Consider the following 22,523-nt stretch of genomic DNA (forward strand, 5'->3'; position numbering starts at 1 on the left):
CTCAGCCAAAGATTCGTTTCCTCAGCTTATGTATTTGGATTTGGTGCCCAGAAACAGTCTGCTGAGCTTTGAAATGGTCAAATCAAAGTACGAAAGCTAAAAGCATTTGTTGTGAAGTTTCTGTCAGGGTCAACCAACACTCCCTCCATCTGTTTCCATTCCCTCCCCTGATACCTGCTGTGTGCACTTTCAGATTTGAAAAGTCAAAGATGCTATGAAAATTACTGCAATTTGACCTCAGGTGAAGTGCTCCCTGTTTTTTCTCAACATTTGATTTTATTTCACTGTGTGTGTAGCCAATTGTCCCCTGACAGTCTATCAGTTGTGCATAGATCTGAGTGCAATGCGACTGCCAGAATTCCCCTTCCAGCAACTTCTGATGTTCACAGATGACTAAGCACTGTTGAAGGACAGATTTCAGGCATAGCTATTCAGGATTTCACTGCTTGTTCTTGCCTGGTATTCTGTAGTTCTCTACAACCTCTGCCTCAGAGTTAGTTAACTGAGGAGTTAGCTTTCAAGACCATTAGTGTTATAGGAATAAACCATTATTTTTAACAGAAAAATGCATGAATCTGTACGAGGCATCATATAAAAACTAGTAAATTTTTACTGAAACATCACCATGATATTTGCATGAACTTAAACCAGCAGCATTATCATGAAAGTTCATTTAAATTTTTGAAATAATTAAAATGTAACTTAAAAAACAGAGCTAAAGCCCTGTTCTCACATTCAAGTAGTATTATACCATTTCAAATTGAATATGTTACTTATTTTCTGAAACTATAAAAGAGGTACAGACAAGCCAAATCTCAAGTTTCTGTCAAATAATAGAGTAAACCACATGAATTATTTTGTTAATAAGAGAAGAAACACTTATTTTGCTACTAGATAGAAAAGTAAATGTGCAACATTTAGTGCACATCATTGGTATTAAATTGTGTTTCTGGAGCCATTATGCCTTTTAGGCTCATGGTTCCAAGAAGTGAGTATGACTTTTAGCTAGGAAGTGGCCAGCAGGGTTATCTTAAAAATTCGATTCAGAAGATCTCTGTATCTACACTACTTGTGCTCTTGCATAGGAGCTGCTGCCCCACACCAACATAGCCCTTTCGAGGTAGAAGGAGAGCCACAGCTGTGAGCTTTGCAAGGCCTCCAGATGTGCACAGTGGAGATCATTTGATTCAGACAGCTTCTGCTGCTGAAACAGTTGTCCTTGGATTGAACACCGTTTGCTCCTGGTGGGGGTTGGACAATACACAACACATTCAGTTATGTTGATCTGCTTGTGAATTTACGCTTTCATCTTAATAACTCTTTTACTTTGAAGGATGGCTGAGCATAGAGGGAAATGTTATATTCCTGACAGTTGTCCATGCACCTGGAAAGACAGGGAATTTTTGTCAGGAGAAGCGATAGCTACACCATGTTACACCTGGTGAGTGACATGCATTTGCATACTTCCAAATAATCTGTGTCTAGCCACAATGTGAAACTGATACAGAAAGCATGTTGAGTACATTGAAAATAAACAATGTATATGCTTGTTTATACACAGATACAGAATATATCTTTTATTAGGTTCACTAATAGAAGAATAAGCAGACTTTTGGGTACGTGCTTCTTCAGGTCTGAAAAGGGAGCAGAAGATATCCAGGTTATAAAGCAGTCAAGAACAAATGCTTGATTCCGCACATATCAGTTAATCTCTGAAAGGAAAAACATTTGGCATTTTGAAGAATAGAATATCATGAAAGACAACCAAGGAGAAAAAAAGAGAAATTAAATATATCACAGTGGTAAATAGGCTGCTCCTTTGGGAGCTGGACTGTTTGCAGTGTGAGTTACCAGTCAGCATGAGTGACTGTATAGGAAGAAGATGAGCAATTAAAAAAAAAGGAAATAAAAAAAAAAATTGCAAAATGAGGTAGCACCCAGTATCTTTTTTAAGGACCCTTACCTGACTCACATTGACGCAAAAGAGTTTTTCATCCATTGTAATTTGCTAGCCAAAATATCTATCTTCGGTTAAGTACATAAAAAAAAAGTTGGCATGTCAGCTTTTAATCAGTTAAAAACTTCTCTGAAATCAACTGTGTTCATATACTTACACAAGCAAAAGTAGAGGCTGTCAGTACTACCTTCATACAAATTCATGTAAGTCACTGAATGTAGCTGACAGGAAAAGTAATCCCGCAAAATATCAGCATTTATTTCTTAAACACATTCTGTACTTGTCTGATAACCTGAAGTGTTACAGGTAGCAACTGGAGGTCTTTTGCATTGAATATGTGCAGATTTTTATCAAAATTTCTTGAGAAAAAATATAATATTGATGTTTTATGAATGAGTGTGTTGTGGCATGGTATCTTATCTATACTGGAGGCAGTGATGGAAATATTTGCATAAGCCATAAAAATGTTAAGATTTTATATTAATTTCTTATGCGTTTTTATTGTACATATGTGCTGATGGCAAAATGTCCAACGCTTTTCTGCCATGACATCACTAGTAACTGCAGAAGCAATCCACAGAATAGATTTACGTTTCAAGGTCCAAGAATTTTCTTCTCTTCATCAATTTCTGTATGACTTGAAATAAAGAACCCAAGAAAGTTTTTTCTTGAAAATAAAAAGAAAATGACCCTGCTATGAGAATATACTGATTGTTAATTTTCCTTACAGTGTTTGTCGGAGAGGGATATTCAATTGCACTAGTTACCCCTGTCCTGCTGTATGCACTATTTATGGAGATCGACATTATTATACCTTTGATGGATTGGAGTATGATTATGTCAGTGACTGCCAAGTTTACCTGCTAAAGGTAGGAGGATTGTTCATACATTTTCATGTGTCCAAGTAGAAGTTTCCGCGAGAGAGCAAGTATTTTGAACATCGGGAGATATCTATAGAAACAAACATTAAGAAAGCACGTGCAGAACAGATGTGTCTGAAAATAAGAATCTGTCACTGACATTTCATGCTCAACCATTTGAAAACGGTACATGGGTGTGTCCTTATGTATCTATGTGCTCTACAGAAAAACAGAAAACAATGTTTTCTATTCTACCTTAACCATGCTTCCACCACAATGAGCAAAGAATAATACTATAGAAACCGTTCTATAACTAGGTATAATCTATAGATTTATTTAATAATTATCTAAAAACTCTGCTTGGCAGAGGGTTAATAACGACCTTTGAGGCTGCTTGGAATCCTTCTTGAATGTGATCTGCATCAGATTTGGAGTGCATGTGTATAATAATATCAGACACAATGACTTTATAATTCAACAATGAAATCATTCATTGTGATTGTCTGGCAGTTACATGCTAATGTTCCTCATAGCACACATTTACAGTACATTGTTAGCCTTTTTTGTTTAAAAATACCATTACTGACATTTAGAAATATATTTTATTACTAACAACAATATTGTTTATTACCATTGTTGCTATTATTAAGGCTAAGAGTCTGTCTTCTGAGTTACAGTAATGTGTTTAGAAGAAATTAATTTTCTGTCAACCCTAACTGTCTAACCTTAAGAAAAAGCATGGTTTCTCAATGAGGATTACTGCAAATAGTTTATTTCATGTATGCTTTAGTAGAGTATTCACAGCTGTGAAATAAAATAGATTGGTTCCAGATTTTTTTCTTTGTTTAAAAAAAAAAATAAAAAAAGAGAGAGGTCTGATAAAGATAGTAAGTATACCTCATACCAAACTCCTGGCATGTATCATTGTCTCATAAAAAAGCTCGCTCTTTTAGAGGTATACGAACTTTTGCACAAACCTTCCTCCTCTAAGATGCAAAAAACTGGGGTTACTTTACCTGTAAAATCATCTTGCCTGTACGATGAAGTAAAAAGGTGGGTTGTCATTTCTTAATTCTTATGCCATCCAGCTAGAGAGGTGTGTAAGACAAATCTATGCTGCTTTTTCAAACTTTAGAGTGATATTGGAATGTTTTGCTTTTACCATCAAATGTCACCTGCCACTCTACTGCACAAGAAAGTACCTATCTGGAAACAAACCTTGGGGAGCATTTGGAGTCCAAGAATAATGTTGGCAGCCACGTAATTAAGGCATGTGGCACACTGCCAACAGGCCTTTCTTCAGGTGAACATGATGACACAAATGATGAAAATGCTGCCTACGTAGATCTGCTTTTCAGGCTTTTCAAACTTTTCATACTTTTTGCAGCTTTTCAGATTTTTTTTCCACAAACAGCTAATGTGAGAAAGTATGGTCTAATTTGTTCATCATTTTTCTTTTCTCTTTAGTATATGGAAAAATTTAATGATCTATATTGAAGGACTCTTTAGTACAAATTAGGCACTGCATAATTATGTCTGGAAGAGATGATGTATCTCTGGGCTCATTTTTGACTATGAAATGTTTGGAGAAGTTTTAGGGGGAAAAAAAGAAAAGAATCAAAAGATGGGATCATATGGCAGATGCCCAAGAACTTTCACAAAACTAAAACACAGAACTGATGAACTACGTGATATGCAATCTTGGAATCAGAGGAATGAAAGATGGCAGTATAACCCAATACTTTAAAAGGACTCCATGGCTGAATTTGACAGGAACAGACCAATATGTCTGACTTCCATCTGAAAGAAATTAATAGAAATTATAATAAAAAGAAATGACATGATATTGGGGAAGAGCTGGACTCTTTTGGTAAAAGAAATTCATGCATGATGTATCTTCCAAGTTACTCCATGAAGATAATAAACATATGGATGAGGATGATCAGGTCAATATGTGTGTATTTTAGCTTTTAAAGACCTTTTGGAGACATTTCAACAAATATTTTTTAGAGACTGGTTTCTCATAGAGGATAAGAGTGAAGATTTTTTGAGACACAGATTAAAAGTTACAAGTTAAAGGATAGGAATAAATGGCCTTCTTTTTTAGGATGGAGAAATCCTGGTGACATCCCACAGGGATGCATGCTAACACCTGTGTTCAGCATCTTCAGAAACAATTTTGAGAAGTTGGTGTAAGGATTAAGGTGGAATATGCTGATGTAAAGAACCAGTCTGAACAGCTGAAACAAAGGCAGACCACCAAAAGTTTCAGAAAATCTTATGGCAGAAAACACTGCACACTGCATGATAAAATGGAGGATGAAATTCAACAATGAAATATGCAAATCAATGAACAGAAGAAATAACTGTAACTATGGTAGCATGAAGATAGGCACTAAAGTAGGTACTACTACGCAGGAATGGAATTTTTTGTGAGAAAAACATATGAAACAGATGTAATTGGCATCTTCATAGTGGCAGCTTGAGTGACAATCCAGTGTCATCCATTCTCCAATTTCACGTATGTTTTTATTTGCATGTACACAGTTACCTGGCAGTTGTACCACATACTGATGTGGTTAAACTACATTATATGTACAGACATGATAGCATGATGAGGCTGCTCCTTTTTGAAATATGCTTTGCTGTTCCTAGAGCAGAGGTTTCCCTTGTTGTCCCTTCATAATCATCCTCCCCTACCTTGTGCAGTGACATATTTTAATATTAGTATCAGAGTAATATAATAAGTCTCTCTTGAGTTACTCTTTGTTCTGAAGGTATGCAAGACACTGTTTCTTACAACCTGTTATCCAAATAAACAAGCCAAATGAAAGGTGGAAAAAGTATATGTAGTTGCAAAACTTTAAATGCCTTGCCTAGCACCTTGGCAGGCACAGCTGTCCGCAGCAGTCTTGCCACCTAAACCATGCTTCCTGTTCTACAAATGAACATTTATAGTTTTTTAACTGAAATCATACAGTCATAGAATGGTTTTGTTTGGAAGGGACTTTTACAGATCATCTAGTCCAATCCCCCTGCCATGGGGGTATGTGCTGTGTGCTTCATGTTCCCCACCTGTGAGGTATTGCAGAACTTCATAGATTTGATAGTTGCTAGTACACAATCTGTTGACCTAATGGTAGTTTGCAGTGCTGTTAGAAGGCTGATTTTTATGGATAACATGTAAAAGGCCTACCAAACACCTGAAATCAAAACAGCTGAAATAGTTGTAATACTGTATATACAACACTGTAATAACTTTGTCCTTTCCCTTTTGCTAATCTTTTTCCTGTGAGAAGTGGACCACTTTGTCTCTGCTATCTTATATACTCTAAACAAAGGTGTTGTACCAGTGCAATAAGGGAAATGATAACTACAATATATTTGTTGGCATACTAGTTCTTCCCAGATGTTGAACCCAGACCAAGAATTATACTCTGAATCCCAAGTCCCCAGTGGCATGATAATGCCCTGTTCTCACTCATGACACTGTATTACTGTTGCATTAAGAGGCAGAGCAATTTGGCAGAAACTAAACCCCCTTGCTTTCCAGTCGATCCTCAGATATCAGAGAGACTGGGGGCGTCTGAGCTTAGGTTCAGAGTGATGCCCAAAGTTAGTGTTAGTAGTCCGGTCGCGCCAAACACCTTCGTTGGACTATCATGGGTCCGGATGCACTACTAACATTGCACTAACTGCTCAGCCGGACACCTCCTGAACTCACACGGCCGCACTCAGAGTTATGGTCGCATTCAGGGACAACACACACACGGCTGAGTCAATCAATAGTGCGATTTATTGAAGCAGCAGATATACAGGTTCTTTGGATTGCTGATGATAAATTCACTGCCTACAAAGCACATGCAAATGCCAAAAGTATGAGTAACACTGCTTGGCTATAAAAGCGTTAAAAGATGTAAAGTGACTCTATAGAGATTTCTAAGTTTCCTGGGGAGGCAGTTGGTATGACCAAGTGTTCAAATCTTACCCAAAGGTGTCCCAATGAGGGGGAAGAGAGGCTCAGCCCATCGACTGATCCCAGAAGTTAGAGTAGTACACGACGATGGTATCTTCCCTAACATCCAGCTCTTAAAACACTATTTTATGGTGTTTTACTTTGCAGGTGGAACTTGAGTGACTTTAGTCATACATACCTTTATCAGGAATGGTTCAGAATTCTCTCGCTTCGTGTTTAAAGGTACAGACTAGGAAAAATTCAGTGCGCACACTTATTGAGGAGGGGTCGCACCTTGGGAGGGTGGTAACTTTTGAGAGGGGTGTGCGTTTTAGTATTATAATGATATTATAATAAGCAAAGTTCACTCCAAGTACAGCATTTCATCAAAGTTGACAGGTCACTGATCCAGGGCATCGCACCTGCAGCTTATTAATGTACACACTGTGTACCTTTAAATTCCCTTGTTCACAGAGCATGGCCGCGACGTCTCCACTCCGCTCCACCCTCCATGCAATTTCTCCCAGAGTCAGCACACCAAGTTCCCCTGATGTTGCCAACATCTAGGGTTGCCTAGGGAATTGCCATGGTACAGACTCATTGTACACTAGTGCTACGTTCCACCTGGTTTCAATGCTGTTCTTAGAGGGTAAATTTCCAAAGTGCCCCTCAGCGATTACTCCACAATTACACTGTACCAAACAAAGAACTCATCCTTAACTTTTACTATGTTTTTAGTAAGGAGCTCTTGTGCTCTTATGGGAGAAAAATAAAGTATCAACTTTCAGCCAATTATGAAACTTCAAACTTTGTTTTCAACATTGGTATCATCTGTCAGGCCTTTTTGTTTAAGGTGACAGTAGGTCTATGAAAAAGCCCTTCATAACTAGTTCAATAGATATATCCATCAGTCAGAAAACAAAAAGATTTAATGCAGCAATTAAGAATATTAGGGCAGTAGTGTCTCATGAAACGATATCTTCATCTTTTTCAAGGGATTAGGAGTTACATTATACACTGTATGGATGAATGACATTTACAGAGAAGACATCAATATTTGCTTCTAACATGTTAAAACCTTAGTAATCTCAAAGAAAAAAAAGCAAAATTTTAGTGGACCAACTAATTTAAGTTTTATCTTTGTAGATCATGTAAACAATTCATTTTACCTAACATGAATATTGATGAATTTAAGCCAACCAATTTCTTAATTCAGAAGATTTAAATAGCTTGCTTTCTTCCATTTTCTTGTTTATCTTCTGTCTTTGATGATGCTACATTCTTTCCATAACAAAATGGTGTTATTCTAGCAAACTTTAACTGCGTGTTATTTGTACTTGTGGTCTATTTCTTTCACTTGCCTTTTTCATAGACTTCTGCTTTTATAGTAAAATTGCTGCCTTTCTATCACACATGTTGGCCTTTTTCTAGCTTTGTGGTGGTTTTCAGTCCTGCAGTTCAGTGCATTTATTAAGGCTTGTAGGGTCAGTGCCCTTGGAGCCCCTCAGACTTGTTCTCATATGAGAAGCAGAATTATATTTTTTCTGATTTGGGGGGGTTTCCAAGCAAGAGTTTAGAAGTATAGTCTATCTGTCAGAATATCCTATAATGGGAGGGAGCTCTGTTGTAGTGTTTATCTGCCTTTAAAAAAAAAAAACAAAACAAAAAAACCCACTGAACTCTTTCCATTAAATTTAGCAGGTTGTCAATAAGGTCCTAAAGCCATGAAAAGGAAGGACTGTTTTATTCCTGTATCCTGAAAGATGGAGGTCAGCAGAACTAAGTTCTCATCCTCAAGTATTCACATTTTATGGATTAGTCCTGACTTTAAAGTATGTGATAAAATTATTTTCACTTCTTTTCATCTGACATTGGGGGTCTGGCCATTTTAAAGTCACCTTTTTAATCTTTTTAATGCAACCGTGAAGGCTCTTTTAAAGCTAAAGTTATCACCAGATTTAGTGTGTTGGAAGATTATGAAAGTAACAACCAATCAAATAATTGAACTGTTATGGCAATTAGAAGTGCAGATGTAACTCTTTTGGGTCAGGACACACCACATGAGAGCCCATTTGTTAAGGCAGAGGTTCATTTAACAAAACATGCATGATCTGGTGAACCAGTGCTACAGTTTCCCAAATGACTATGCTATTGATGAGCAGTCCCCAGTGTTAGATATCTGGTCTGCCCTGGGTAATACAGCAAGGGAGCTCTTTTCCTGCATACCCTTTCTTTTGTGACTTAAGGCAATTTCAAAGATTCTAGTTTATTATGCTGTTATTAGAGTACTTAATACAGAAGTTGATTGATGCACTGATAATCTTTTACCTGTTACTTGCTGATATATTTATCTTGATTGGTAAAATTGTTAAATGTTGACTTGGCATAAGCTGGAGCAATCACACACAAAGCAACAATATTTCAATTACTCATTTATGACATTTGAGGAGGCAGAAGTAGCCTTTATCCCATTTCCCGTTATTGAATATCTGTAATTTTTTGTGCAGCGTTTTTCAGCATCATTTATGCCAGGTAGCCAGTCTGTAGATCCATGAAGTTGGCAAACCTATAGAATGAAATAGTATTTTGCATGGTCTCTCTCATAGCCTGTTTGTAAAATTAATATATTCTCCATTCTGTTAGTCATCTTATGGAGGACTATAAAGCTGCAGGTTCATGGTTAACCAACATTGTCAAGATGACTATTCATAGTTAAGACAAATATTTTCTTTGAATAGATTCTGAAAATTTTAATGGGGAAGTAAATAATGTTGAATTTAAAAGTACAAATATTTTAAATTGAAGACTGGACTCTAAAAGTCATTTTAACATATTCAGGGAATAAAACTGTAACATTCCAGTGAGAATGCCTTTAATTTTTTAATTAACATATCTAATTCTCAGAGCCACATTCCAGCAAATAGTTTCATGAGTAAGTGATGTGCCAAAATATGTCCACCTAAAACACTTGTCAAATAATTTATAGCAACAGTAACTGAGTAGAAATAATGATGTGTTTCTTGACAATTTGCATGCACATTTGTGTCCAGAAAAAGAGAGACTACATTTTAGTGAAAATATTATTTACTGTGAATAGTTTGCCCTGCTCTAGTTGCAAAGAATACCAACAGTTTGCTTTTCATCAGTCCCATGATTTCGGAAGGAAACTTTCTGGAAGCACTCTTTTTTTCTCTGGAAGTCCTGCAAGGGTTAGTAGTGAGCTCTCTGTACGAGACATCCCCTTCCATCCTTCCATCCTTGTCTTCAGCTGGGAAGCACAGTGTGCAGATGACGTTGGCTTGTACCTTTTTTTCCATTTGTTCTACCCTTTCCGTTAGCAAAACATTTTATTATAGTTGGCAATGGATTTATGCTATGGTTCCATTTTCTCTAGATCAATGATTTCAGACTCAATTACCTCTATGTGCCTTTCCATTTCCACCACCTAATTCTCCAGACCATTAAATTATGCAGTTAATGAATCACTTTTATTCTCCAACAAAGGAAAGATTTCTTTCAATTTGTGCAGATTAGTATGGAGGGCTTCCAGGAAAGGCTTGGAGAAAAGTTTCTTGCCATGAGAATGGCAATTTGGAGTTGGTGTGTGCATGTTGTGACTCAGAAGTTGGATCCTCTTTCTCAGGACCTTGCCATTTAGCGACCACACAGCTTGAAGAAAGTGACCTTTTCACCTTGAATTTCTGCTTTTGGAGATGTTCAGCATCCAACAGCCCTTTGGCTATACTGACTCTAAAATGTTATAACTTGATGGCTGCCTGAAAAGGCAGTTCACTGCAAGAATGACTGCCTGAGTTGGATCGCCTCTGGTGGGTACAGCTTTGTGGACTGTTGATGCCCATCTACTGACACAGGAGTAAAAGATGAGCAAAAACCAGCATCATGTGCTGTTGTTTCAGGAAGCTGTGTGGTATGTTTGCAGCAGTAAAATGAAGGCCTTTTGCTGTGTTTGAAGCGGCACGATGTTCAGGCTAGTCACCTATAGATGCTGCTTAGCAGTTTTCGACCTCTGACTCTGGGTGATGTTGTCAGTGAGCTACGAGAACTGTGAATTAAATTTACTCTGGTTTAGGTCAGGATATGAGTATTTTTGTTTCTGAATGCACAGAAACTAATCTTCACCAGTGTAAATGAACACATTTAACATTCATTATATTTAAAAAAACTAAAAGCTTTGTGCAAGTTCCAGCTTTCTAGCTCCTGCCATCATTTGCTGGAGCTCAGAAAAGGCAAATTTATCACCACTATATCTTGTCTTTTTTTTTGCTGTTACGTTGTACTTTATCATTACAACCAACAATGATAAAATGTTGACATTTATGGTGCACTTATTAATAAAACAACACTATCAGGTCTCATAAATGCCTGTTTAAAAAATTTAAAACTAGCACCACCAACTGTGCTGCTCATTTGTGATTCAGAATAGCTTGTGTTGCAGAATGTGTCACTTGGGAACATTCAAATATTTGTTTCCAAATCCTTAATCTTCAGAATATCTCATTTTTAATTACAAAGGGATTGCAGTAATGTGACCTGTGCAAAAGCCAAATCTGATACACAACCAGGCAAAGCTAAATAAATGAAACAAAAGAAAATCTGCTTTAAATGATCTTTTCTGAAACCTTTTAAGGTAGTTCTCTTAAAATATAAAAAAGAAAACAAAATCTTTCCAATGATCTCTATCTGATTACTCAACTTTTTCAAAATTAAGAAACGTGGACTTAGAACAAAGTTTTGAAATACATAAAGTAAAATATTCCCTGTCATGTACTTTCCATGATTCACAATAGATTTAGAAAAATTATCTGGATTTAGAAAATATTGTTGACAAAACCTCAAAACACCCAACAACTCTATATTGCCATAAAATCTACTGCAAAAAACCTATGTATAATAAAGAAAATACGATACAATGATTTACTTTTCCTATCTCTCATATACATGCACACAGATACTTGTGCATCTTTCTCAAGAGTCATTGAGAGTTTATTCTGCCTGAGGTGTATCCTTTTGGCAAGTCACTTCTAAAGAAATAGGAAAGAGTTATTGTGTATGCATTAGCAGACATCTGGAAGTCGTTTGAGGGTGAGTCAGTAGCTGGAATAATCTCACTCCCTTTGAATTTGCATCAGTGAATCTACTCAATCATGTTGCTCTCCTCCATTTCTACTCAACTATGCTACAATGCTAGAAATGTGTCATGTCTTGTAGGTCTATTGCAAGTTTCTTTGCCATATTTTAAGTGAAAATAATCACATAATCTGCAGCTCTGTAGAAGATGCTGAGGAAAAGAGAATATATGTGCATGTGTGTATGCATGAGCAATTTAGCTCTCAGGTTCTTAGTTCCTAAACGTGGTTGGTTTTTTTTTTTAAATATTTGTATAGAAATACATAACATCAGTGGAAAAATAGTACTATTACCACTCCTTTTCTCTCTCCTGTAAGAGGATCACCTCCTATCTATCCTACAATATTTTTCCCAACTTTCATGTGGATTTCTTCCCAAGCTGAGACCGTGTCTGTCAGTGCCATCTGCTGACTCCAAGCAATATTGCTCCAACGTTTGAATAGCTATGGGGAAAAGCATTTGACGATACAAATTTGTAAAGGATGCAAAAGCCAGGATTAAATAAAGTTACACAGAGTGTGTGTGTATATATATAATTTTGAAATGGTACAGAAGAAATTATCACATGAGCAAAATGAAAGAAGCTTTCCAATAGGAGATGTTTGTTGATGTAAGTTGTGAACAAGTTTTGCATAACTAATGTGTTTTCACGGATTATCTAGAGATCCTCCCCCCCCCCCCCCCGTAAAACGGCACAAGAAACTAAAAGAGCAAGATCAAGTGCCAAGGCACTTGTCTGCTCTCCAAAACCACTTAAATATTTATCCCTAAATGCTCACTAAATCTGGGCTAAGATGCTTTACTTCTCCTAGGCTCAAGCTCACTAGAAGTATTAATTTCAAATGTTAAGTTCCTTCAGAAGAAACTCAGAGCCCAATAAACAACCACCAAACTAATTCTGAGTTCCCATAAAATTTCCTGAACGATTCAGTCTGAACAGAGCTAACGGTATCTCTGAAAATATGTCAGAAGGAGAAAGCAAATTCTACTTTTTAAACTACTGTGTATTTTTTTCAGTATTTTTAGAGCTTTTTGCATTTGTTTGTGCATGTGGCTATATATGAAAACCTCTAAAGTGTTATTAAAACAAATGGAAAATAGGACTAATCTATCTCTATCCAGTTCCCAGTATGCCCCTTGATGTTCTTATGGCCAGCCCAGTTTGCAAGTTAGCATATTGAAGGGGAGGAAAAAAAAAATGGGGAAATCAGGGTACTACGAATGGAAAAGAATGAGTCTTTACACTGAACAGTTAGACTTTAATGAAACTTTCAAAGATAAATACAGACACTTTTAAATTGTCTTCTCCCAGGCTGCATTTTGACTATGTAAGCACACCACATAGTGTTGTTATTGATTGATAGTGATAGAAAATTTCTAATGGGATATTGAAATAGAAAGTTTCTAACAAAAATAAACCCTAGCATTCCCAAGCACTACTAAAAAAAAAAAAAAAAAAAAAGTGGAAAGCAGAAAGCAGTGCTTTGCTTTTTCGGTTAGGAAGAAATATGGAAAAACAGTGCAGTGAAGTCTAGAAAAAAAATGTCCTGAGAAGCAGGACTGACAATGAGCTTTTGACTGACTGCCCGGAGCTGTGACTCTGTCTTCCCTGTTGCTTGGCAACTCCATGTTATCACAAAGAAACTGATATTAAGTTGGAACAGGCTGGATATGGTAATTTACGTGGGAAGATACTCTTGCAGTGGGAAAACCATTTTATTTCTAGTTTCTGTCAGCATAAGTAGGTTTCGCATGATGAACTGTAGTACATCCCCTGTTGGGTGCATTTTACCTAAAAAGGTAAAGAGCAACTCTGTCTTGGAAAGAGACTGCAGGAAAAAAAAATAAAACCAACAAAAAAGCCCACCTTGTTATTCATTAGACCTGCTCCTAGTGTCTACTCAGACATTTCTTCCAGCAGTAGTGACAAAAGTTTGTTTTCATACCTGTGTGGATCCAGTGCAGATTAGAGATGGAACTCTATCATTACCATTTATAATATCACAGTCCCTAAAAGTTGTCAAGATTTGCCCAAGACTTCACTGTCTTATGCAAACATTAAAAGATGATCCTCGCTTTATCTAAATAGTCCCTGTTCGTTCTTTTGTATTGGCAATAGTTAAGCGCTAAGTTTCAATTGCAGTTTATTTCTTCCCTGATGAAAGAAGAGGCTACACATGTAGCAGTTACAGAATAATTTGAAGACCATGTCATTCAACTTTGAATTTGGCTGGTGCTGTATGGCTGGGAAAGGATTCAATTTTTATTGAGATGTACGGAGAGAATGGCAAGGGTATGTATGTAAAGCAAATCCTATTGTGAAAGCTTTGAGTCACAAGAGCTACATAAACCATAATGGTGTTTTTATATTTGGGTTTAGGTCTAAGATTTAATTGGAAAGAGAGAAAGCACAGAAGACTCAGGATTTAATGCAAAGCCTTTTTTCTTAAACGTCTGGTTTACTCATAGCTTTACCAAACCACCACCATTATCTCTTTGAATTTCTATTTTGCATCATTGCTAGTAATTTAACACCAACATGCAGTCCTACAAGCAAGGAAGTACTTCACCTGTCTTCAGGACTCCCTGTTCTGGCTTTGGTCAGCAAAACACTGCCTGCCTCCAGCCTTCTCTCTACTGCAGAGTTAACTTGAAATATAACTCAACTTTGGCCTTGGCTCAAATCCCAACCGTACACAAAAACTTCTAACTCGAGCATGTTGATGCTGTTCAGCCAAAGGGACTGGCCTGGACTGTCAGAAGGCACAGGCAGCAGTGTCAATTAGCATAGCTAATACAGCTACCCGCTGCTGCTCCAAGAACTTGTCTTCATTGCCAAAAAAGGTGTATTTTTACTGTGGGATAATAAGCCTGAATTAACTATCCTTATTTAAAATAAAGCCCTCCATCTCTTTTCTTACATTGAAGAAATTGCTTCCCTATTAACTCAGAGTGTCCCCTTTTGCTGAGGCTAAGCTAACTGAAGAGGAATGAACTCTGCAATGCAAGCAGCCCACAATGTCCTAGACATCAAATATACCCATAGACTGCAAGCAAAGTCCTTTTCTGAACGGACACATGGCAGTGAGGTAGCTTCCTTGCTCACTTTTCATTTGGCCAGCACAGAATGTATCAGCTTGCATCCTATCTACCAAACTAATGAGTTTGTCTCCTTTTTAATTTACCCCATCATGTCCAATAAATCCAAAAATGCTCTGAGCTGTTATCTGACTTGGAGGGGAATAATTACTGGACTGACTCCAGCTGCAAGCCTGGCTTAATTGAAACACAATGTATTTCCCAAAAAGGTAGTGATCAATTTTATTCTGAGTGCAGCCTAAAACAACTTTACAACAGAATGGAACAGAGGAACTTTGCTTTAACCTGAAGCTTTCAGTACTTTTAAACTGATTTCCCCTGCTAAATCATGAAGAGCTGATTTCCTACACCCCCTCACCACTACCAGCTAGTGGCTAACTTTACTCACCTTAACTGTTGGCTTCCAAGCTAATTCCTAACACCTACCACCTTTTTCTTAAGCCCTAACATTAGGGTAACATAAAGCTTGCAGGCAGTCTCCCATACCTTATGTTTATCGCATTTTCTCACGCTTGCTGTAGAGCATTTTCTATGCCCAGTAGCAGCATCCTCTGGTTTGTGGGCCATGCTAGACTAAGGGCAGCAAAGCTGTAGCACCTTGTCTGCCTGGCACCAAAAATACCTCTATGCTTCCCTTCATCTAGGGTTGGGTTGTTTGGGGTTTTTTTAGATTGAAAGTGTTCTTTAAACAGTTTGGTCACTATGACTTTTATTAGAGGGGGGGAAAGTTGCTTCCTGTAGCACTCATGTTTTCTGTATGCAATATTTTTCACTGGTGAGAAAAAATTGCTGATATGGTTTTTTACTCTTGAATTATGATGAGCACAGAACAAATAAGGGTACAAATGTGAAACAGGCAAGAACTAGTTAGGAGTATATATCCAGCACCTTTCAGGGGTACACTGACCAAGGGAGTGGTACACCACCCAAGGGAGGGAGCAAAGCTCTGGAGAGAGATGCTGTGGGCACAAACCGAGGCAAGGGATCCCTCCCATTGTGGCCAAGCGGAGCTCACCAAGAGCATTGCTGAGAGCGAAGAGGAGTTCCCAGGACTGAGGAACTGCTGAGACCAACCATTCCCTTCTTGCCCACTGTGCCCACTAGCACCTGCAATTAGTTTCAGCTAGTAATGATCTCAGAGAGTGTTTAAAAGAAGGTGGGAGTAAGAAAAGAAGTTTAAACATCTTTTTGTTTCCAACACTACTTAAGTGTTTCATGTAAGACTGGATGACTCAGTGGGTGAAATACATAGCTTGCCACTTCCAAGATTTTTATTTCATGTCTGTCTCAGGTTTGTCATGACTGTAGGACTGAATTTGGTCAAAAATTAAACTGCATTTCGAAGCACAGTTTGTGGCTTGTATTAATGGTATAAAGTTAACTTACTCAAGACTTTTCTATAGTTATGGCGTCTTGTCGACTTGCAAGGTTTGGTACAGAAATTATTTGAAAGGCAGATTAAAATAAGATACAATAAGAGTAACTCAACTTTATTTTTGTTTGTGGTAGTGTTATCAACTCTGAAAATACAGCTGGTCTCCCTTGTTCCAGTACCAATCCTAGCATGGGGGATTACAGGGTGCATGTGTGTTTCCCTCAGGGTACAGAGGAACCACAGAAGCTGTAGGTGAATAAACATGTTGAACCAAGGTGCAAAAGTGATTTTATGTGCCTAGAATGCAAAATTAATTTACAAGCTGTAGAGCCAGCAGATGTGGGATTGTGAAGGCAGTAAATTTGAATTTTGAGTACTAAACCACCAGCAAATCAAAAGACAACAGAGTAGACAAATCTTCTAAATGTTAAAGAAAAAAACAAACCCAAAAATATGAGCAGAAATCTTTGCCCCCTCCAGTAACATTGAGTATGACTCATGGTTTTGTGAATTCTGCTGGGTGGTGGTACAAAAACTATTCTATCTACTACTGACAGATGGTAGGTTTCTTGGTTTTAAAAATACAAAAACAGCTTGATCTCATGTACCTTGGTTTAAAAATAAAGCTCTTTTTATAGCATGTCTTGATACTGACAACCATACTGTGCAGTAAATATTGGATTCCATGTACAAGCACATTTTAAAAGCCTAAACCAGACTTTTATTTTAAGGATAGGCTGATCCTCTGAGTTTGTGAAGTCCTCAGAAAGAGGACTCACAGCTGAACATAATGGCTCTTTGTGTTTAACTCCAAAGTGTGAGTTGGTTGTGGGTTCAGCTTTGAATTTAAAAATGCATTTCCTTGTTTGGTAGCTTTCTTCAATTTCATTTCAAAGATGTATAAATATTAAGTTGTCCATCTTTTTGTGATGGTAAGCTGGAATAAATCTGCAGGAGTGAAATGCAATTGAATCTATACGTAAAATGATTTCTTCTTCATATATCGCAGAGCACAGATAACTCGAATATATCTGTAATTGCTCAGAACAAAAAGTGCTTTGACAATGATATTGTTTGCTCGAAGAATGTTTTCATCACTGTTGGAGACACTGAGATTTATTTTAGTGAATCTTCTGGGAAGCAGGTTAGTTATTTTCTTTCCTTTTTGGGTTGCCCTTTAAGATAAGCACTGTAAAGTTACAACTCTAACGGAGCATATTTTTGGAAAATGTCTCTCAGTCTGAGTTAACGTAGTACAAGTGCCTGGGCCCAGATAAAGCAGCAGGTCCCAGGAAAACTCTTATTTTTTCATTGTTTTTTCAAGTTCTATTTGTCCTACAAAGAGGACTGCTCAGAAGCCTCAAGCAGCTGAAGCATATTGGCATTTACTTGTTTCCACTTGGTTTTGAAGGGGACACCAAAGTACAAAATCAAAACAAACTTGAATGATTGAAAAGACAAGATATCAAAGTATTAAACAACATTTCTAGTGATATTATTGATCCAGCTATATGCTAAAGACACTCTTCAGTATACGCTTTGTTGTTAATTAGCTGCGTACCTTGGTAGAATTACTTTATTACATCTTAATAAATATTCATTTCTGTCAGAAGATCTTAAGGGGACAGGAAAACAAGTCCAGCTATCAGTTTTGGAAGGCTGGATATTACACTGTGATACACTTTCCAGAACAGGACATTACAATTCTGTGGGATAAGAAGACAATGATGCATATCAAAGTTGGACCTCAATGGAAGGTGAGCCAAAATAAAAACCTGAGATTTTGTGTAGCTCTCTGTGTTGCTAGCATGATCTTTTATTGAATAACTGTGATTGTCTTTTCTTCATGACTAACTTTCCCAGTGATACAGTTGTTTATCACGATGTTCAGCTGCTAGCATTTCCCAGGTAAAAGGAAATGGAGAATGTGATTTAATGACTGGGCTCCTGAAGAGAAGGGGTGGTTCCTACATGCATGTTTATTCTGTTGTGCCACACATTGCAACCTTGCAGATATGCAGTGATTCAGCTCTTTGAGGGTGGGAAGAGAGGGTTGGTTTTAAACTACTCAGTTTGCTGTGTTTTCATGATTGCTGAAGCCAATGGTAAAGAAGCTTTCATATCTAGTCACATGGAAGACAGCAGGTTTGTAGCACAGATTGGATTACGCTGATGATGGAACTGCACCCTGAGATGTAGCAGAGGCTGCTGAGATGAACAGATGGAGTCACATCTTGGGTTTAAATTAAGAAAACAATACACAGGAAAGGATCTAGACAAAAAATGACATTTAAACCTAATAAGTATACTGTGACAGGGTTCAGCCATGATCTAGGGAAGAGGATGAGGCTCCTTCTCTTGCCAGTTGCTTTTCGCTGTTCCATTCCTACAACATCATGTGCCTCGGTGTCTCTGCAATTCAGCTTTTGGGTCCTTGCAGAATAACCTTATCTGCACATCCGATAATTACACTCCTGCTTCGTCTCAACCATGAGCACACGTATTGAGAGGGGACTCTTTCCAGTAAAAGAAAAGAAAAAACTCTATGCTAGAATATAGTACCAGATTTTTTTGAAGTGTAAGTCAAAATTACAATGACCATCTAATCTGGTTTTAAAGGAACATTATTATAGGCTTTTGTCTCAATAACCATAAAATGCTTACTTCACATACAAGCTGATTTATCAGCCATCAATACACATAGTGATAAAAAAAATCCGGTTTTGAGTAAGCTAGCAGGGAGCTGAGTTCTACAGGTTGCATGCAGGGACACAAATACTTCAAGCTCTTTCTGTTTCTAATGACTGTTTCTTCCAGAGACTCCAGTTCAGTAAGATAATGGCTGCAGCAGATCTTAAGGAAAACAAATTCATTAGAGTAAGCCACAGCACCCTAGAAATCCAACTCTACATTTTACTGTTGTGCAGAAATATCTTTTTCCCTCTGTATATATATGTGTATGCACGTATACGTACTTTTGCCATCAGCAGCACATGTCCCAACACAAGAAAGTTGCAGCTGTCTCTTTTGTAACTGCTATTACAAATGTTTTTGCTATTGTGAGTTAAAATTATAGGCAGCAAGTTTTAATGACAGCTAGTCAGGCTTCACAATCATGAGGTAATTCACCTGAACTTTTGACTTTTGGACTGGATGCACTAGTAAGCTTTCAGAAAAAAAAATGACTAGATTCCAGTCCCTTGTCACAGGCAGACAGTAAGAACAAGTTCTGGAAGACAGAAAGAAAAAAGGAAAACATAAACTTCTATTAAAAGTTATTTGCAATATGGAACTGTAAGCATAGCAGAGTGTGAGATATTTTCAAAGTATTAAGTCAGAGTTGCATTCACCTTTTTCAGTTTAAGGATATTTTATTTCACATATGTCATTTGTACCGCTTATTGACTGTCAGTATATGTGAAAAAAAAAAAATCCTTCTTCTCTTGTAGGGTAAACTAGCAGGTTTGTGTGGAAATTTTGACAAATATACTTCAAATGATCTGACTACATCAAACAACATGGAGGTGAGAAATGCACAGGTGTTTGGAGACAGCTGGGTATTAGGACAGGTAAGTCCCGTATCCAGAAAAAAAATTAGAAGGAAAGGATTATAATTTTAATTTATAAATGAACATGTTATAAGCGTATGATATACAGGTATTTTCTGAAATCATGGTCAGTGTATAAGAGGACATTTTAATTTTTATGTCTGTAGATGTGAAAGGTGTTAATAATGCCCTATATCATAGGAAACATATACTGAATTTAAATGAAACCAAGCAATCTCTTCAGGGAAAAATATATTTTCTCTATGTAATATAATTATCATAGCTGTCTGGATTTCAATTTTCTACAAAGTTATATACATTGCTTCTGATATTTCAGATCCAGACTGATTTTAAAAACAATTGTAATTTCTCTGGTGGTGCAGGCATCAGAATATTTGAAAGCAAATAGAAACTGAATGCTGTAAAAAAAGGTCTGGAAAAAAGTTTCTTTCTGAACACTGAAAAAAAAAATTGGTGGTTGTTTTTTAGTTGCAGTTTGTAAACAGCGAACAAACTGACGAAGCAGTGATGGTGAAGGGGTGAGACAGAAAAGACTTAGAACAGCAACAGGTACAACCCATTATGGAAGCTTGGTTTCTGAGAAGGGGAGAGGCTGTAGAAAGTGTATGACCACAACTGTGTTTTATAACACAGAAGAATAGGTAGTTTATTAATTTGTGCTGACAAGATGTAAGGTTTTATAGCCTTGTGAACCTCCTGAAAAATCAGTGTTTGTAAAGCACTCCCTCAGGATGTCTGTGAGAACCAGTTTTTAATCTGTCCTCTCCTTGACTCACAGCAGGAAATTGAACCAAAATCTCTGACCTCATGAAAGAATATGATACCTATTCTGCTTTGGAGTAAATATTTTGAGGCTTCTCTCCCTCAATATCTCCCTTTGGATCTATTTTACTCTACATAAAATGTTTCAGTTGTGTGAGCAAGCAAGGCATATGTGTACTGTTGGTGTTTATACTGTTCATCTAGAAGGTGGTACATAAAGAAATGTTCAAATACTTTGCATGAAGTGTATGAATTTTTCTTTTCTAATTTATCAGTTCAGTGGCTGCTTTAAAAAAAGTGTGTAGTGTTTGCAGAACACATTAACTTCTAGGATGTTATGACCTTTGCTTACACAGCCCAAACTTGCACTTGCCTTTTTGTGGCCATATATATATATATATTTGTAAAATCTCATGTAATCTGATCTCCGTGGCTGCCAGAGCACTCAGGATCCGAGTTCAATATTGGCCTCGCCAGCGGCCTGCGTTTACCCAGACTTGACACTTCATCTTCCTCCGCAGTAGGTGTTAGGAATTTTTTCAAAGAGGACCTTTGGCCTTTGCAGAAATCTATCTTGGTCATCTTTTCAGCAAAATCTAAATACTGTAAGGCAGTATTTGATAGCTGGAGGCCTAGAACCCAACTCTGCTGTTGGCAAATGTGTTTGCATCAGCACCATGAAGATGGCACCATGAAGATGCTTCCAGGTTTTCTCCCTCCTTGGAGTGGTAGCACATCCCCCCACGGCAGTGTCAAAGCATCCGCAAAGGAAGGCAGCATAGATGGGTGACTGCACTGCAGCTGAGGCTGTGGTGGGACACCCTAAAGCTGCCTTAATAATAATCCATCGTTACTCCCCGGGGCTTCCACACTGCACCAAGAGAGTATGGTTTTGGATGAACATGTGTTTTCTGAGCTAAGTGTCGTTTTGTTATATTTTTGTATTTGTTGGTTTTTCTTCTTGAAGAGAGGCTTTAAAAGACAGAGTTGTATCTCAGCCATTTTTCAGTTATCATGATGATCTTTGACTCTATTTTTTTATGGGTTGCTCTCCTCCTACTGCTGCTTCTTTATTTGAACTTACAGGGCTTAAAGCCATCTGTAGTGTGACTCCATTTAAAGTCAGTGCAAAACCACCAGGGATGGATTTGGACCATGTGTTTGTTTGTGATGTTACAGTTGGTTGCTCTGGTAATGATTATAATGTGTCACAAAGAAAACATTTTGTCTTTATGCACTGAGCAGACAGCAGGAACATTTTAGTACTTCAGAACAAAACACAAAGATTCTTTTTTGTGCAAATGTTTTCAATTATAACAACAAATCAGGAAAAGGGGATGATGAAGAAGATAGCATTTAAAATTTACTTTTGTTTTCTGAGTATGCAGGTATTGAATTATATGATACTGTAGTGTTCCTGAGTCCATGGTAAACACACCTTTGTACAAAATATTTGTGGTGTTTTTGCTTGTTTTGAAGTGCAAGAGCCCAAACGAAACACTAAGACCGTGTGAGGTACACCAGAGCAAGTTCCCTTATGCCAAAAAGGAATGCTCCATTTTATATAGTGATGTTTTTGCTCCTTGTCGCAATGTGGTAAGTTTATTAAATATCCAATATGTGCTCTCATGCAGGGAAATATTAAAATTCCAGTAAATAATTTCTTCTTACCATTCCCCTCAGTCTGGATGCTGTGGAGGATACAGAGTAGAGCCCTGCAAGTGTCTCTATGTGGGTGGGTTATGTCTGTGCTCCTTGTCTCTTTCAAGACTGGAGCCTAAACATGATAGTGATAACT

The 22,523-nt window shown here is 37.4% G+C and overlaps 1 protein-coding gene across 1 annotated transcript in view; it reads left to right on the plus strand.

Annotated features, from left to right (window-relative positions):
• OTOGL (otogelin-like) overlaps window positions 1-22,523 on the plus strand; it is a 97,874-nt gene that overhangs the window by 34,121 nt on the left and 41,230 nt on the right. Inside the window, exons 24-30 of the mRNA XM_010289812.1 lie at window positions 1,334-1,441; window positions 2,688-2,826; window positions 17,404-17,538; window positions 17,687-17,707; window positions 18,023-18,151; window positions 19,844-19,963; window positions 22,205-22,321. Of these exons, the coding sequence (XP_010288114.1) occupies window positions 1,334-1,441; window positions 2,688-2,826; window positions 17,404-17,538; window positions 17,687-17,707; window positions 18,023-18,151; window positions 19,844-19,963; window positions 22,205-22,321 (769 nt within the window). The remainder of the gene's footprint in view (window positions 1-1,333; window positions 1,442-2,687; window positions 2,827-17,403; window positions 17,539-17,686; window positions 17,708-18,022; window positions 18,152-19,843; window positions 19,964-22,204; window positions 22,322-22,523) is intronic.

Source organism: Phaethon lepturus, unplaced genomic scaffold (genome assembly GCF_000687285.1).
Source record: "Phaethon lepturus isolate BGI_N335 unplaced genomic scaffold, ASM68728v1 scaffold266, whole genome shotgun sequence".
NCBI lineage: Eukaryota > Metazoa > Chordata > Aves > Phaethontiformes > Phaethontidae > Phaethon > Phaethon lepturus.